Raw genomic sequence first — 16,920 nt, 5'->3', positions numbered from 1 at the left:
TGGGGAAGTGCCGTGTTTGTTACCGGTGATGGTTTGTGTATGACTCGAATACGATAATCTGATCATGGTGACAGTGATGATGATGGGCAACATACGTAACCCTAACCTAATGCCAGGAACAGCATGTATATGCGTTTGTACTTGGCTACCAAGGGACAGCGATATCCGGTACTGGAAAAAAAATCGGACTAATTACTAGGAACGGGGCATGGCACGGTACTTGGTATTGGAGGTTAAGACTTGCGTACGCGTACAGTATGAGGCGGAAGAGAACGGAAAGGGTAGGTAGCGTGGAAAGGGGGTGTTGAGTGCATATCGGTACTTTGGTGGATGTGGGAGGAGTGTAAGTAGTAGGGAGCGGCGGCGGAAGAGAACGGAACGGAACGGAACAGAACAGGGAAGATGGAGTAGGACAGGGAAATAGGGGTGGGATGAGGATGGAGATGGGGAATCTGGTACCGCGAAATACAGGATGGATAATGGGGTTGTTGGGATTGTTAGCAAGATATCAATGTTGCGAATCCCTTTTGTTCGACCTTGCAGGTGGATCTTATTTAGCTTTTCTAGTTTCCCTTTTGTTTTAGGCCTACCAGATACTGACTGACGTCGTTGCTATTACTGTTCAACCAAACAGAAGAGAGCGGATTGAAACCGTCGGTTCGATATATGTAGAGATGAGATGTCATGGAGGGGTACATAATACAGAGATAGAGGGGTATATACATACACACATATTACACATATACACGCATAGATAGTAAACAGCAAATCCTAAACAAAAAACCCCATACAAAGCATTACATTAGAATAGCAGCACACGACCACAACCCCACTCCCAACCCAACAACACCCAAATCCCTCTATTCCCACTCCAACCCCTCACTAACAACAACCAACAACAACCCGCGGCTATCTCGGAACCCTCGTGGGCTCTCCACTAAATCCAGCCACACATCTGCATCCATGCAGAAGGAAGCACCCCACTATACCCTTCCTGTACCAAGCTGCATACAACAATCTGCATACTGCATTCGGCACATCAGCGTCGGTGATTTTGGAGGCAAGGGTGAGGGTGGGAGTTTAATAGGTGAGAGGTTGCATGACGCATCGGGGATTAAACTTAATCTGTGTGGCGTTGCGTCTGGTGGGATTGGTTGGGTGGAATAGGATGGAGGAAGAAGGATGTGTGGTGACTACAGCGAGAGAATAGAGAATAGAGAATAGAGAATAGAGAATAGAGAATAGAGAATAGAGAGAGAGAGGTGTAGGTAGTGAATAGATTCTTTTTTATACAGACTCACACCCATAGAATGGGGTATTTCGTACGATGATTTGTAGTAAGTATACTATCTCTACCCCGTATTATATCTACCTCTACCTCTACGCCTACCTACACCTCCTTCCGTACAATCGGCCTTCCATCCCTAACATCCCCATACCCCGGCTCCTCGTACTCCCCAAAGCAAGCGTAGTCATAATCCGCGAGCTCAATCTGCCTCTCCATGACTTTTAGAAAAGCGCTCATCTCACACCACCCATCGTCCCTCTTCCCACACGCCTCATGACTCCTCCCTAGCGGAATAGTCCTCTGGTTAAGTATAAAATGCACATAACTAGTCGGCCCACCTTCAAGATAAACCGTCTTATCGCCGCGTCTAGGGTTCACAGGTGCAGGCGCTTTGATGACTTCAATGTCGAGGCGGCCGGCAAAGGGCTGCAGGTGGGAGAGGATGAACTCGCGGTCCTGTTTGATGTGTGTAGTTGGTAGCATGTCTGCGAATTGGGTGAGGCCGAAGGCGACGAGGATGCTTAGGATGCCGGCGTCGTGGGAGAAGTCGAGGTTTAGGTTTTGGTCTACGGGGAAGGTGACGGTGTTGTTGTCGAGGGTGATGTTGATTTGGGCGGAGGGGGACGTTATGACGTGGTGTTGCATTCGGGCGAGGACTTCTTCCACATAGCCTTGGAAGGGTTAGTTTTCTTGTTTTCATCTTGGGAGAAAGAGTAGTACCAATGCCGATTGCTCGTCCAACGGGAGACGCAAAACCCGTTCCGGCTTGGAATGCAATGTCAAGTGCATATTCGTAGCCTTCCCACTCCTCGTAGGTGAATAGACCACACCAGTGAGAAAAGCCTAGGGAGACAGTCTCGTAGGAGCACAAGGCTTGAGCATTGTCTGGGAGGGTCAGATTGACACTTGAAATACATCACTTGACCTACATGTGTCGTTGATGGTCCAATCAAGGTCACCAGTAAGGTTGCTTCTGAACCTCTGATGGGCATCATGGAGGTACACGCCAACCCACTCCATGAGGGCTACATAGCGTCAGTCTAAACACACATGATCAAACAGCATGCATACCTCCGCGAGCCATGTGCCAGCTCGAATGATTGCATTGCTTGTAACCAGCCAACGTATTGTTGAAGCCAGGTGCCTCAATAGCCAACTCCAAGGTAGCGTTTTGCGGCCAGCCCAAGCCAAAGAAACCTGCCAAAAAGTACTCTGCAGACTCCGTCATGCGACGCTGCGTAGTACTCCTGACAACGATCTTGCTCCCATTGTTTGGGTACAGATGACCGTATTGGTAATAATGCAGTGTGCCCGACGTGAACAGCTCCTGCTTCCCATTCGGCACCAAGATCTCGGCACCCAGCAAAAACTTCCAGTCGTTGAGGAACGACAGTGGCCCGTGTCCGGTAAACTTGCCCGCAGCATCAGTGAGCTTCTTGCCCAGAGTCCTTTCTGCGGCTTCCCCGGATACTTCGGGGTATCGGCTACCATGCCGATGTACCATGTTCAGCCATGTCACGTTAGTGCCAGCTGGTACTGGGTACTCATTGACACCGAAACCGCGTGGATTCGGAAAGTACGGACTAATGTTGGCAAGGCTCTGGAAAATGTTCTTATTGTCCACATTGCCGACAATAGGGACTTGGGTCTCAAGAGGCGTGTTGGGTATGTAAGACACACCAGCAAACGGCGCTAGATTGGTCTGCGCAAGGAACGGGGCTGAGCCAGTCTGGGTAGGACCTTGAAAGTGCCCATCATCAGTCACAAAGTAGTCCGGAAGCCCAGAGGACTTTGTCACTGGTGTAGCTGATGTAAGATCAGTTGATGCCCAGCCTTGTGACTCTGGGCTGTCATGACCATGTCAGATTGTAGTACTTACGGCGCACATGATCTTGGTCTTGCAGAGGCACTTGGATTCCGGCACGACCTCCCCAGGATTAGCCAATTTACCACGAGTCGCAGGAGGATCCGGAAAAGTAAAGTTGCTGGTCAGCCTAAAATTACGCACCGAAATTGGCCGGCTGGAATGAGTTGAGGAGCTGAAGCGAGAGCTCGATGATGCCGTGCATGGTGGGGTAGCTGCGCGCTCTTACTCAGCAACGGCAAAAGAGATCAATAGTCGATCAGACAAGGAAACAAGGTATCTCCGCGAAAAGGTTCCCGCAGCACCAGTCGCGATGCTGAGGTTGTATTGTTCAGCTTGAGCAGAAGCTTGAGCTTGGGCCACGAATTGATTTCAGTGACGCAATGCCGAGAAGGCAGTCAGCCTTGACATCCCTGACACTTGACCTGACACTTGACCTGACACTTGACAACTTGAAACGATCCATCCACGGAATTCAATAACGCGAAATCCCAGCCAACGTTTGAGATGCTTGTAGGGAAACTGGTGTTTTGACCACCGAGCACGCAACCGGGCTAAAAGTAGTCCCTGGTTATAGTTCACCGGGAGAGGGCTGATACTGGCATCTTGCCAGCGCCAGTGATAGATATAGCATCATGACAGATATAGTATCAATATTAAGTCTCCGTCTCCGCATCTCCAGATAAAGCACTGGAATCCGGATTTCTCCAATTGGTGCCCACACACACCGGTAAATGTTACTTGAAATATCGACGGATGGACAGATGCGAAGCGCTTCAAGATCGACACGCTATCCCTCAACCCGCATCAATACCGTCCTGCAGACCGCAGTGGGGTAGTGGTGATCTTCAACCAGGCAAGGGCCGAGTAACAGAAGTTGTGAGGCGATAAGAAACCGCGTCGGCCGATGTGACTTGGCCGTGACGGTTCACATCAGCAATCAGCGACATGACATACTCCAGACGTAGATGAGACACGGCACCGGACAATGACCAACTGGTTGCATGTCAACATGTAAAACTCGACACCCGCACTGATAGGCGGTAAGAAATCAGTCCGGCGCTATAGTTGCGCGGGGAAATGTCGTCAGCCTGGGGGATAGGTCGGACATCCGTAGCGCACTCCGTCTCACGGTCTCCCAAAAAAAAACACGAGGCTTACGGAGATATGACTGAAAGCAAAAAGAATCGACCCATCCTTATGACATCCGATTCCAAATAATTTCTCGCATCAATAATCGGAGACATTCGCGGTATGTTCGCACACGCACACACGACTATATATCGAGACATTATAGGGGACGCGTCGTCATTCGGGGGTTCTGTCGGTGTGACTATTCCTTGCAACTTCTTCAGGCCTCGTGATCGATCGTTATGAGTTAGAAAAGGTATGTTCGGAGCTCTATCAATATATGGTGGGCTTTGCGGCATGTCCACCTGCCTGAAAAGGCTTACATCTAAATTGACGCAATCTGCATGGATGAGACGAATACCTAGGAGTGCACAAGTCGTGCTAATGGGCAAGATGTAGTTTAGGGCGCACCAAGTGTTCGTCTGGCTAGGGCAGGAGCAGGACCAAGGACATATAGCGTTCGACGCTTCAAACTCCGCTTTGAGGCTCCTTGTGAAACCGCCAGGCGACAGGCAAAAGTATTTCTACATGTATTCTCTCATTCAGCTTCTCACCAATGAAGCGATAAAGATGCCAACACGGATGCCAGTGCTAATGCAGACCTATCACTTGCAAGCAGTGGCTCCAAACGTGAAAGCTTCACCAATGGTCGTCATGTTCGATAATGGTAATATTGCAGCTTGTGGTACTCGCTATCACTCTGCTTTCATTCCTATCTAGGCTAGGAGCGCGTTTGCTTCCCAATTGTGGGCTTTGCAAGAACCATGAATTGTTAGGGCCTATGCTGTATGCAACGTCCTTGGCTGACGGCTAACCCTGTCCAACGAGATTGAAAAGCTAGGAGCATTGAAAGAGGCGATGATGTCCCCTTCCCCAAGTTATATATAACCCGTGTGAACCGCATCGAAATCGAACCGAAAAGCTCAATCTTTTCCGTGAGCCCCCAGCCTCAGCCACCTCTCTAGCAACTTCCACGGCTGTTAGCCGTAGCCTTATTATCCCTACAGATTTTCTTCATTTTAGCTTGTTGATCGAACGTGTATAAACAACAGGTTGCATAATCAGCCTAAAATATATCTATTAGTTTGCACGTAGGTTAGTATATCTTGGTTGGGACACAAAGTCATACAAGGGGAAGTCCATTCATAGTGCATGCGCGTACTACCTCACCAGCATCTGCCCATTCACACCACCACCGCGTGCCGCCTAGTTGAGCGAGTGCGGGGACAGCCCCAAGAAAGACAGTAGAGATGACGAGAGTGAGCTTCGTATTTAGCTTGTTAAAGAAGAGGTATATTGCGTTATTATCATTGTTGTTATTTTGTAGATTTAGACCAAAGAAGGTAGTTTATTTCGTAAATGCGAATAGAATGGCGTGTGTGAACTTCTACTGGATTAGCGTGCCACTCTTTATATACCTTGTCACGATTAGGTAAGAGCGGGATAAAATTCCCAACATACGTGGAATTACCAACACGGGGTGGACGAAAGTAGTAAGTAGTGCGAGACACTGTGACTTGGGTGTCTAGATCGACGGTAATTATCATTAAACTAGAATTGGGTTCTTCTTTCTGCTTTGTACGTTGTACTACCAAGAGAATCTACAAAGTAAGCTTCACTAGGGCTGACACAGACTGCGAGATTGGAAAGCCAGAGTTATTGAAAGAGATGATATCCCCATTCCCTATATACCGTGAACCCGAACCTCAACCTCAATCCATCTTCCGCTCGCCCTCTGCCACGGCTAGTTATTCCTGTCCACTCTCTAGCAAGTTCCACCCTTGTTAGGCTTGCCGTCAGCCTCCTTACAGATTATCCTCATGTTTGCTTCGTCAGCTTTGGTGGATACACAACAGGTTCCTTTGGCAACCTAGAATAAAAGCATTAGTTTGACATGGGTCATGTATCTGTTGGGACACATGTCTTACACGGCGAAGGTTGTAATGATGGCATCCTCTTTCTACCACTCCAGAGTCTGGCCATTCACACCACCATTTCGTGCCTGCGAGTGCGGGGACAGCTCCAAGAATGACGGTAGAGATGATGGCGAGCTTGTCGAGACGCGGTAAGAGCCTTCACTAGTATTCACGGTGAATCAGGCTTCCCGTGCTCTGATTGGCCAGACACTGATTAGTCAGCTGCTCCGTGCGCGCACCATAGATATTCTCACTCCTCCCGTAGCTCCAATACAACAAGTTCACGCACGTTTCTCCACCTTCATCAGAGCTTCATGTTGGGCTTGTTGGAGAAGGGGTATGTTGTGTAGTTGTTGTTGTTGTTGTAGATTTAGGTAGACCAAGAACGTAGTCTGTTTCGTAAATGCGAACAGAACGATTGTGTGTGAGAACTTCAGCTGGAGATTGGAGTATCACTCCGATTGAGTAACGCACAGTAGTCCTTTATATACCTTCCTACTGTGCGGTAAGAGCGGGATAAGGTTTTCCAACATGGCTTGCTGCGAGCGTAAAGAAAGGAGGCATACCAAGATGCCGTGTCCTGGCACACGCTTAGATCTACCATGGACATTATTGAAAACGAGTTGAACTTCCATTCGATTCCCAATAGGACCCAGACGCTTTCCACTAGAGCTGATTGCAAAGACTCAATCATGTCTTGGGGTAAGATCTTGGCAACAACACGAGCCACCTTCGTATAGCTGACTTGTTTCACATGTACGCTCTATTGGGTATAGATGACAGTAAGAAAGCTTGATTTTCGCCCAAGTTGATGATTGCGGTATACTTGGATAACATGGTTGACCCGGAGGTTTCCATGACATTGGATTGCGGTTGGCTGGTGTCTGATGGACAGTAAAAAAAGCAAATAGACATAAATTCAAACACAATAGTTATAGATAGTTATCAAACTTTTCCCACCCCCATAAGCACAGCCAATCCGCCAATCCACCCCAATCAATCGTACACGACAATTTGACATCCAAGATCCCTATCATCCGAGTGCTGACAATCACGACGTTCACGATTGACAGCCAGATTACCACCAATGATATCTTCTATTTGCGGCTGACACGTACACCACGTGCACTCGTGCCAGAAACACTGGCCATTCTCGTAGTAACACGCTATACCGCCATCCCAGCAATACTTTTTCTATTGGGGAAAAAAAATTAGATGTTGTCGATTACACACAAAAGGACTAATCTACCTTTCTTCTGGCTTCTAGGTGGTTGAGAGATGGTGATGTGTCTTGGGGAGAGGATGTGAGGGGCGCGGCTGTGGTGACTGTCGCAGCCACGAGAAGGACGAGGTATCCCAAGTCTTTCATGTTGATGAGGAGATTTGCGTGTGGGGACGTGTGTATGATTTGCGTGTAGGATGTGTAGTGCTGATTGTGTTTGGGAAGTTGGACGATCAAGATAAAGTTCACAGCCATGGTCAAATTTATATAATTCAAAAGCTTCTCAACAACTGACTGAGTTTTACGCAGACGGCAGTATACAGGCGCAGAAGAAAACATCTCTAGTAGGTGTGCCGGCAAATGTAGTGAGGCAGGCTAGGGCTTGTAGGTTGAAGACTTGGCCAAGATCTGTATAGGTGAGATAGAGCCCTAGATGCCTCGATAGAAGCAGTGCAGTGACATACAAGAGAGCAGTTCTAGTAGGTGTGCCGGCAAAGGCAGTGAGATAGGTTTTAGCTTATAGGTTGAGGACCTGACCATGACCTGTGCAAGTGATAGTAGACCTGGACACATAGACAAAACCCTTCTTGTTGAGTGCGCAAGCTATGATGATTCTTATAGTCGCCTCGATAAAAGCAATGGAGTGACATACAAGAGCAAACCTCTGGTAGGTGCCAGCAAAGCTAGCGAGGCAGGCTTTGGCTCCTACTTAAGGACCTAGCCATGACCTGTGCAGGTGACAGTAGAGATCAGAACGACTCGATAAAAGCCGTCTTGACATGAGCAGGCAAGCTATGAAGCTTATTGTCGCTTCGATGAAAGCAATACAGTGAAATATAGGCAGAACGGCCAAGTCGAATGCTTACAAGACTAAAGTAAGCGCTGATGAACTACGTAGCGTGCGGTCAGCTGTACTGACGACTAGTCGTCATGGATGACAGCTCTCCAAAGTGCGACAGGTCAACGACGACGGCGCCTTAGTTGCAACACACGGAGCGGGACTCTCCGAAGGGCGGCCGTTGAGTGCAGCCCTACCCCTACCGGACGTTGACCCAGGACGTCGACAAGGTGCTAGGACTCCGGCGCAACAACGGCAAATCCAGCCTTGTTTGAAAAGTATGCGAATACCAGATGTGGAAATATTCAATAACGGAATACTGTAGCTGTCATGAAGTGTCACTTTGGACGCTGCTGAGGTGCAGAATTTTGGCCATGAGGTGGTCGGGCCGATGTCAATCCGGCTGGTTACGTGTCCCAGGTGGGACCTTGATACTGGCAGAAACATGATTCAGGTACCAGCTTCTTGGAGAAGCACCGAAGAACAAAAAGTGGAAACTGCGCAGGAGCATCGATGATGCAACGGGGGCCGGTGAGCCATGCGGTCAGAGTTTGGGAAAAAAAATTAGCAAAATAAGACGTGATGATGGCATAATGAAGGGAATACGAGAGGAAGCTTAGTGGAGGGGTAGGGGCGGGAGTGGGAAGGGCGTCGGGGCATGGGGAGTGAGTGGGATCTACGCGCTGGTTGATGCACAATTCTCCTTTTACGGGAACCGAGCATCCGTACTGCGTGGGCTAAGCATTCCCACAGATCTCTGGGACTCGCGTATTCATTTTTGATGTGCCCTCCCTGCAGTCAGAGGCTCTCTCTTGAGTACGACCCCGTATTGATCGTCGGGTCAATACAAACGTGTTACGCTGGCGAGGCAGGCGCGGACGCGTCGTGGTGCAGGCGCATTGTCGACGCAACGACGGCGGACCGAATTTGGACCAAGCAGCGGACCGGATGTTGCCGCGTGTATACTCTCATAAGAAAACATGTTCATTGCTGCTTCTATTCCCCTAAGAGCCGTATTCCCGAGGGATCGTCGGCGGACAGAACAGCGGTGACCTATTGAGCGTTGGGTTGCGTCTTCTCCAACACCTCCAAGGGGGCTTGGCGAGATGCGGATCGCACCGGCGTGGTGGAGCAGTACAGGCTGAAACGACGTATTGATAACTGGGCGCGGGTAAGCCAGTGAGGTCGCGGGCTGTACGTCATTGATTGTGGCGATCGCCGTTTCCCAAACTATGAGGAGGCTTGGGAGCCAGTGCTCGAGTGCTGCTACCACTACCACTACCACTACCATGCTACCAGATGCGGCGGAGGCGGGATATGTCCCATCGAGTGGCCAGGGCACAGGACATGGTCTTGGCTTGTCGAATAAAGAGAAGGAGACGGGCGAGGGGTCAGTCAGAGACCAGGGGGGGATGATCAAACTTGGTCGACATGGGACAAGCAGCCTTGCACTTGCAGTGCGGCGGTTGATGCGCCGCAAATGCGCGGCCGTTGACAGTTGGCAGAAAGATAGGAGTGGACTGTACATACAGTAGCAGACGGGCGCCCCCCCCCGTCCACACGACGGCATGGCTGCAGGCAGAGGGTGGCAGCGGGTACTCGTACTTACTGGCCGCAACGGCAAAGTGGAATGCCATGGTTGCGAAAGTGGCAGGCCAACGCCGCCGCAGGGTCCTCTTAGCCGATCTTGTATCGATTTGGTTTGCCTGCTCATGCTGGACGAAACGGCTCTGGGTTGCAAACAAAGAAGGATCAGCGAGGACACATGTGCGCGTGAACACAAAGGCCCACTCTCTGCTCTCGTAGTTGGGCGCCGACGGGGCATGATTGGTTTGATATCATGGACATGATTGGACATGTCATGTGCGAGGCAGTTTATTTTTGCATCTGATGTTACTACACTCACCACCACCACCACCACCACCACCACCACCACGAATGTATACTATAGAAAATAAGTCGTCGCCAGTCTTCGCAGTTCGTACTGATGCTACAACTATGGCGCGTGACGGAACAGCGGCAAGTGAGAAATGATGTCAGCCGCCCGCACCCAGCAGCAGTCTCCGTGCGTGTTGTGTGCATTGGTGGGACATGGATGAATGGGGCATTGATCATCACGCCCATGTCTCGCACCGCGCGGACGACGTCATGCCACACTCGGCCGCCGCGTCGAGTGTGCAGTAATCAGCGGCAGCATAGTCACCGTCACGGCCACGGTCATCTATTACTCCCCCAGGCAGAAAAATCAAAATCACAACATCGCCCCGGTCCACTGTTTCTCTCACTGTCCCAGTCCACTTCCCTCTCCACTCTGCACCACCACCTCACTACCACGTTATTGTTCGTGGACACAGTTCGGCCACCTCGTACGCTAATACGCTAATTGACCGCTTCATCACCCTGCCGATCAAGCCAGCGCAAACCCGTCGAGACTGACAATCGGCTGCATCACGCAACAAGGGCGCACAAGTCAGTCTCTTCGGCCTTCGATTATACGTGCCTTGTAGTCATAGCACCTTCGCAACTGAGCATTTCGCCGCCGCCACCCCGGCCGTCTTCGCTGCACGCCCAACCTTCTCCCACACATTCCACGCTACCACCAGCAGGGATTCTCGTCTCGGAAGACCCTGAAGCATCATCTGGTTAGCGCATCCCAGGGGCCCACCCTTCTAGCATCCTTCATCCGTGTGCCTTGGTCTTGGCCTAAACCCACCCACGGCATACTCTTGCCGACGCTCGCCCACCTGGCTCCATTCTCAGACCTACTCCCTCAGAGCCGCACTATACTGTCTCTTGCAATGAACCCGCACATTTCCGTCAACGAGTACCCGCCTACTTCAACCCAAGACGACGGCCATCCCAACTACAACTCCGACGACATGTCAACCTCGTCGTCAACCTCGTCCGTCAGCGAACAGGACATGAAGACCGACCCCACACTGCAGCGGCCCCGTCTAGGGAGCCGAAAATCGAGCGGCACCATCATAATACCCCGCGACAGCCCCAACGTCGAGATGAAGGAGGAAGAGGAGGAGTACGACGACGGCGACGCCCGCACCATGAGCCCTCGCCGAAGTAGCGAAGAAATCGAGAAGATGGGCCAGGATGCTCGGCAAGCCTTGATAGAGTAGGCCTCCCCCCACACCCATCCAATCAAGCTAACCCCTCCGCCAGACAAGCCAAAGCCCTCCAAGCCAGCCTCATGGAAATTGTCGATCGCGTCGAAGTGGTCAAGACGGAGCACGAAAAGCTCGAGGGCGGCAACAAATTCCTACAATCGTATGTGTTCCTTTAGTGTTCCTTGTCGCCGTTGCACTTGCTGACTTTGCCCAGATATATTGGCGAGCTGATGCAAACAAGCAAGTTGACGTCGGCCGGTGCCGGCAAAGCTTCAAAGGTCAAGGGCAAGGGCCGAAGCATCAAATAACAATCAGAGCGCCCACTCGCTCACCTGATGAGCACCGTCAGCTTACACCACGTCGGCCTTGTTCCCAACCCCCGACGCATCATGGACGCTACGCGCCTTTCGAATCCGCACTACCACGCCATCATGATGGTCTTTTGTCTCACTTATTGACTGGGCCATCGCTACTACCACCACCACCACCACCACCTTCATCTATCCTTACCTTTCGCGCACACGACACAAACATCACATTAACCGCGTTTACGAGCATCTTCTGCATAGCGGCACAGGAACTGGGGCAAATTCCGGCGTTTTTTCGTCTTTTCTTTCTTTTCGTTTCGTTTCTTTGCTCTCTCACCATCAACAAACATGTGCAATTCAGCATTCTCTCTCCACCACATCGACAACAGCTTGCTGCTACAACAAGCACACACCACCACCACCACCACCCCATACCCAAACCACAATTTCTTTTTTTTAGCTTTTGACGAACAAATCAAATGGCATCTTTTTATCTGGGGAGGTTTTCTCCCACTTAGGCTAGGGTTTGTGTTTACGTTTTACAAAGTGCGCGTGGGAGGGCTGGCTTCATTCTATATCGCAGCTTTTTTGTTTGTGTGTTTGCTATGCCTGCCTCTACCACATTTTTGCGATATTATACCACACCAACAATGGGCTCTCAAATTTATTCATCAAAGTTGCGGTTTTGCCTTGCCTATCTTGCGTCGTTGTTTCCAATCGAGAGAGACTGAGAAAGAAAGAAAGAAAGAGTGTCTGTTATGGATGACAGAACCCAATTGGCGTAAATGAGGGGTTTTTTTTTGAAGGAGTTTTACTTTTTTGTGTGTGAGAGAGAGAGAAACTGGAAACTGACTGGACTGGGGAGGGGACGGGGGGGGATTATGACGTCCCCTATCTTTTGATCGATTGATATGTTTGGTTTGGTTTGGTTCGAAATTCAATTCGACGAGATTTTTCTCTATACCAAGGATGCAGATGCAGCAGCTGAAAGAAGAAGAAGAATATTGATGATTGAGGGTTTTTTGAGTTTTGAATTTGGTGTTTTTGCATTGCTCTTGTATCACAATCTGCGACTTGCGACTTGCGACTTGCGACTTGTGACTTGCGAACTTGCAAAGCATGAATTTGAATCGGATTAACCCCCAAGCATTGTACCATCACAAGTCTGATTAACCCGCAAATACTGTTGTTGTATCCATACTAGAAAAGTGTTTGGGTGGTACTATATTATGTAACGTTGATGCTGTTTACTAGTTAAATGTTTTGATGCATAGTTAACCTGTGTTTACTGTTTACTAAAAGTTTTAATCAACTATGCATCCAAATCACTATTACTACCAAAAGTTCTTGATTAACAACGTCGTCGTCTGTTTATCGTTGTTATACTATACTATACTACGCACCCTATTAGCTACACACACACACTCGCTGGTTGGTTAGTATGAAACTCTATCCCCCTTTACATTTAAGTTTAAGTTTAAGTTTGAAGTTTACATCCACGTTTAATTAACCATTCCAACTCTCTCTCCTTTCTTTCCCAACCCTCTCCTTATCCACCCCGATTTCTCCTTTCATCGTTCTTTCCCCTTTCCCCTTCCCCTTTCCCATTCTAACATCAAGCACCCCCACAAAAGCTTAGCATGCGACAGAGAAGGAAGGAGTGCATAAGTGAAGCAGTCATGTATGTAGTCACGCAGTCACGCAGTAAAAATACCCACACATAATCTCACTCAATCTCAAACCAGTTTTCTACCAAATCTTGAAAGTTACAGGCTAAGCTCACAAGTCAAGCAAGTCTGTGTTAAAAAAATGCAATTATCAACCACGTGGCGCCGTTTCACCGCTGCGGATTTTTTTCTTTCATATTTTCTTCTTTTGCTTCGTCCGTGTGGCGTCAACATGTTTCTTCTGCCCGGCACCAGTATCCGTGCAAGTCCAAACTTGTCACTGTCACAGTCACTGTCAAACTCAAACTGTCCAAACGGCCGTCCGAACAAAACAAACAACTACGCCTCCGTCTTCACACCCAAAACATCCACCCACCCCCCCGGCATAACCCTCCCCCCTCAACCCCCTCATGTAAAAACACCTCCCCATCAAACCCAAACCCCACCAACCCCTCCTCACCCCCCACTCCCAAGCCCACACAATCCCACCGGCACCCTACCCTCCCCTTTAATACCCTTCACAAAACCCACCGGAAACTGTATACAAGGCACACCCGTAAAATTCGCCAACCAAACATACTCCATATTGCGCAACTGCATATTAGCATCACTAACCCCATGACTAAGATCCCTAGGATCAATCGGCCAGCCCGCATTCGGCGTCGTAGGCGTAACGATGACGAGACCGGGGTGTTTCCGAAACAAGTGAGCGAGATGTTGCATCAGGAGGTTGCGAACGCGTTGAGCGAGGACAAAGTCGCTAGCGGGAGTTTGGCGGCCGACGGAGAGGAGGATGCGGTTCGGGGCAGAGAGGTCGTAGACGCTGTGTTTGTAGCTTGTAGCCCCCTCTGCCATGATGGTCATGGCGTGGGCGAGTTGGCCGTCTGTGGTGAGTGGGATTGTGATGTCTACTACTTCGTATCCGAGATGTTTTTCAAAGTAGCGTAGGGCGGTGTAGATGGCTTCTTGGACGGGTGCGTCGGCGCGGTCGAGCCAGGGTTTGTATATCCCGAGGACTTTGGGGCGATTGGCGGAGGCGTGTGGGTTGGGCGCGCGGAAGTGCGATGAGGGGAAGACGGAGGGGTCGGGTTGGGCGAGAACGCGGTATGAGATGGCGAGGTCGGACATGTTGGCTGCGAGGGGTCCGTGGGTGGTGACAGACGAGGTGGTGTCGGCCATTGGGGCCATTGAGACGCGCGAGTGACTGTGCTTGAGGCCGTAGATGCCGCAGTAGTTGGCGGGCAGACGAATCGAACCTCCGCCGTCTGAACCGATGGCAAACGGGATGAGGCCGTGGGAAACGGCGGATGCGGGTCCGCCGGAGGAACCACCCGTGTAGTAGCATGAGTTGTAGGGGTTTACTGGTGTGCCCCAGATGGGGTTGTTGTTGGTTGTATCTGAGGTTGTCAGTTCATATCGGGATGTAGATATATTCATAACTCACCCATGCCCAATTCATGCATCGTCAGCGTTCCCACCAAGATGGCACCTTCTTTCTCCAGCGCCCTGGCACAGAAGCTCGTCTCTCCCGCGCCGCCATTGCTAACGTCGTGTCTGGCGCCGATATAGCGCTTGTATCCCTTGACCTGCACGTCGTCCTTGACACCAAATGGCACGCCATCCAGCACACCCAGTGGCTGTCCCTCCTTATACCGCTGTGTCGATGCTGCCGCTGCCGCTCTTACAAGGTCCACCTTGGTGTCCATAAAGGCCGTCGAGTACGGCGTCCGTTGCGGCACATCTCTGCGGATGAGGGGCAACAGATGCTCTACGACATCGGTGGGTCTAAGTGTGCCGCTCAAGTAGGCGTCGTGGAAGTCTTTAATCGAGTAAAATCGACCATTTGTACCACTATCGGGTGGTGCGCGTAGGTTGGATGCATCTGTGTAGTTTGCGGGAGCTGCGTCGTTGGGCTGGGCAAGCGGAATCACGGTAGGATCGTAGCGGATGTCGACGCCGTCGATTTCCCTGAGATTGCGCAGTGAGGCGAAGCCGGCATTGCTCCACAAGTACGACTGCAGAAAAGGGACGGCTGCGACGCTGTGCTTGTTAGCTATCACGATGACATATTCACCAGGTACCAGAGCTCACAGAGTGGAAAGATGTTGCAGCAGCGGTCCCTTGAGCACGGGATTGTTTCCTGGTGGCGGGGCTTTGAAGGGTATGTCGTAAGCCTTGGGTGCTGGGTAGTTGATGAAGCCTGAATTGGGCGGTTGCATATCCGACATCTTGGCTGCCTAACTCAAAACCAATGACCAGTGTTGTTGAGGAATGGAATGAAGTTGTTGATTTCTATCTACTCAGTCTAGTCTTTTATGCCGCCACATTTAAACTTTCACAATATTAACAGGAGACTACATCGGCTTCATGTGACGTTTACTATCGCGAGGCGGCGTCATTGCGGTACACGACTTTCGGTGCCGGCCTTTACCAAGCTTTCCGAGGAGCCGAGCTATGAACGGGGTTCGAAGATATTCCACCTTTAATTGCTACTTGACTACTGCGCAAATCATACCAACGCCTATGCTCGCTGTTCTCGTATCCACTCCGCCATACCATTTCAGCCAACGACAACACAATTACTTGTCTTTCAACACAATATCAAAATGCTTTTCCAGTGTAAACCATACAATCCCAGTGTCCACTAATCACCCATCCTAGCATGGGAAAGCCGATATTGCTACACCCATCCCATGATATGCCCTTGTGGTCACGCCTCAGCTTGAAGCTAGTCCTCATCTACTGCTTTCCAGCAACCTCATCGCCCATACGGTTGTACTCCTTCTGCATGTTCTCGACCTGCTTCTTCAAGTTGGCCATGTCGCGGTCCTTTGCCTCGAGCTCCTTCCTGAGATCGGCAACCTCGCCGGGAGCACCGATATCCTTTGCAGACTTGCCCTTCTTGCCAGCGGGATCACCCCTGAGGCCCTTGACCTCCTCCTCGAGACGGAGGACATCGAGGATCATGACGTAGGTGCGGTTGAGGATGAGGGAGAGGAAGAGGGTGAAACCGCAGAGGTACATGTTGCGTTGCGAGTAGAACTTGCGAGCCTGGACTTCCATGCGTTCAATGCCACCAGCAGCAACACTGTTTGTTGTCAGCTTAGAATTGGTAATGTGGGGGTTTGTCTTACCCTGAGCGGCCCTGGTCATCGGAGCCAGAGAGCTCGATTTGTACGCGGTAGACGCGGTTGACACTGTCAATGAACAGGATCAGGATGAAGATGAATGTAATCTAACAAGGTCAGAATTGGCCACTGCCTAATGCAATGTTGCCATACCTTCATGCCATATTGTAACTTCGCTATTATGGGGCTCTCCGATATGAAGGTGAAGAGCTTTCGGCGCCATGTGAAGGGTAGAGGGACGATGAGAGCGCAGAAGATGAGCATCTCCGTCACCAAGAGGAGGAACACCTGTCAGTATAGTTAGTAAGGCCATGTCGTGAATTGGGAAGTATGGTGTGAGAGAGCAAAATAGCATTGAGCGCAGATGTTTTCATCTTGTGCAACTCAAACGTGATTGTACAAAGAGGGGCTTACCAGACTGTAGTAGAGCGTCATGATG

The 16,920-nt window shown here is 50.3% G+C and overlaps 5 protein-coding genes across 5 annotated transcripts; 1 reads left to right on the top strand and 4 right to left on the bottom strand.

The window, feature by feature from the left end:
• Positions 1 to 1,487: 1,487 nt before the first annotated feature.
• On the bottom strand, positions 1,488 to 2,792 carry PtrM4_113700 (His-Phos-2 domain containing protein; the record flags this gene model as incomplete). Its single annotated transcript, XM_066108100.1, has 5 exons — positions 1,488 to 1,525; positions 1,627 to 1,959; positions 2,009 to 2,173; positions 2,218 to 2,313; positions 2,360 to 2,792. 5 exons carry the CDS (start codon positions 2,790 to 2,792, stop codon positions 1,488 to 1,490), a joined length of 1,065 nt encoding a protein of 354 aa, XP_065961285.1.
• A 4,403-nt stretch (positions 2,793 to 7,195) lies between these two features.
• Positions 7,196 to 7,568, bottom strand: PtrM4_113690 (uncharacterized protein; the record flags this gene model as incomplete). The annotated part of the gene is made up of 2 exons (XM_066108099.1): positions 7,196 to 7,393; positions 7,449 to 7,568. The coding sequence occupies 2 exons, from the start codon at positions 7,566 to 7,568 to the stop codon at positions 7,196 to 7,198; spliced, it is 318 nt and encodes a 105-aa protein (XP_065961284.1).
• A 3,489-nt stretch (positions 7,569 to 11,057) lies between these two features.
• PtrM4_113680 (DUF2205 domain containing protein) lies at positions 11,058 to 11,686 on the top strand (the record flags this gene model as incomplete). Its single annotated transcript, XM_001934752.1, has 3 exons — positions 11,058 to 11,386; positions 11,434 to 11,538; positions 11,593 to 11,686. 3 exons carry the CDS (start codon positions 11,058 to 11,060, stop codon positions 11,684 to 11,686), a joined length of 528 nt encoding a protein of 175 aa, XP_001934787.1.
• Positions 11,687 to 13,809: 2,123 nt separating this feature from the next.
• Positions 13,810 to 15,581, bottom strand: PtrM4_113670 (GatA, Asp-tRNAAsn-Glu-tRNAGln amidotransferase A subunit and related amidase; the record flags this gene model as incomplete). The annotated part of the gene is made up of 3 exons (XM_001934751.2): positions 13,810 to 14,750; positions 14,798 to 15,393; positions 15,445 to 15,581. The coding sequence occupies 3 exons, from the start codon at positions 15,579 to 15,581 to the stop codon at positions 13,810 to 13,812; spliced, it is 1,674 nt and encodes a 557-aa protein (XP_001934786.2).
• A 511-nt stretch (positions 15,582 to 16,092) lies between these two features.
• Positions 16,093 to 16,916, bottom strand: PtrM4_113660 (endoplasmic reticulum protein; the record flags this gene model as incomplete). Its single annotated transcript, XM_066108098.1, has 5 exons — positions 16,093 to 16,273; positions 16,376 to 16,441; positions 16,488 to 16,588; positions 16,635 to 16,769; positions 16,896 to 16,916. The coding sequence occupies 5 exons, from the start codon at positions 16,914 to 16,916 to the stop codon at positions 16,093 to 16,095; spliced, it is 504 nt and encodes a 167-aa protein (XP_065961283.1).
• Positions 16,917 to 16,920: the final 4 nt, after the last annotated feature.

The sequence above is a fragment of the Pyrenophora tritici-repentis genome, chromosome 6 (genome assembly GCF_003171515.1).
Source record: "Pyrenophora tritici-repentis strain M4 chromosome 6, whole genome shotgun sequence".
Lineage (NCBI taxonomy): Eukaryota > Fungi > Ascomycota > Dothideomycetes > Pleosporales > Pleosporaceae > Pyrenophora > Pyrenophora tritici-repentis.
Note: the sequence above shows the minus strand (reverse complement) of the source record. Positions and strands in the feature narration are given on the sequence as shown.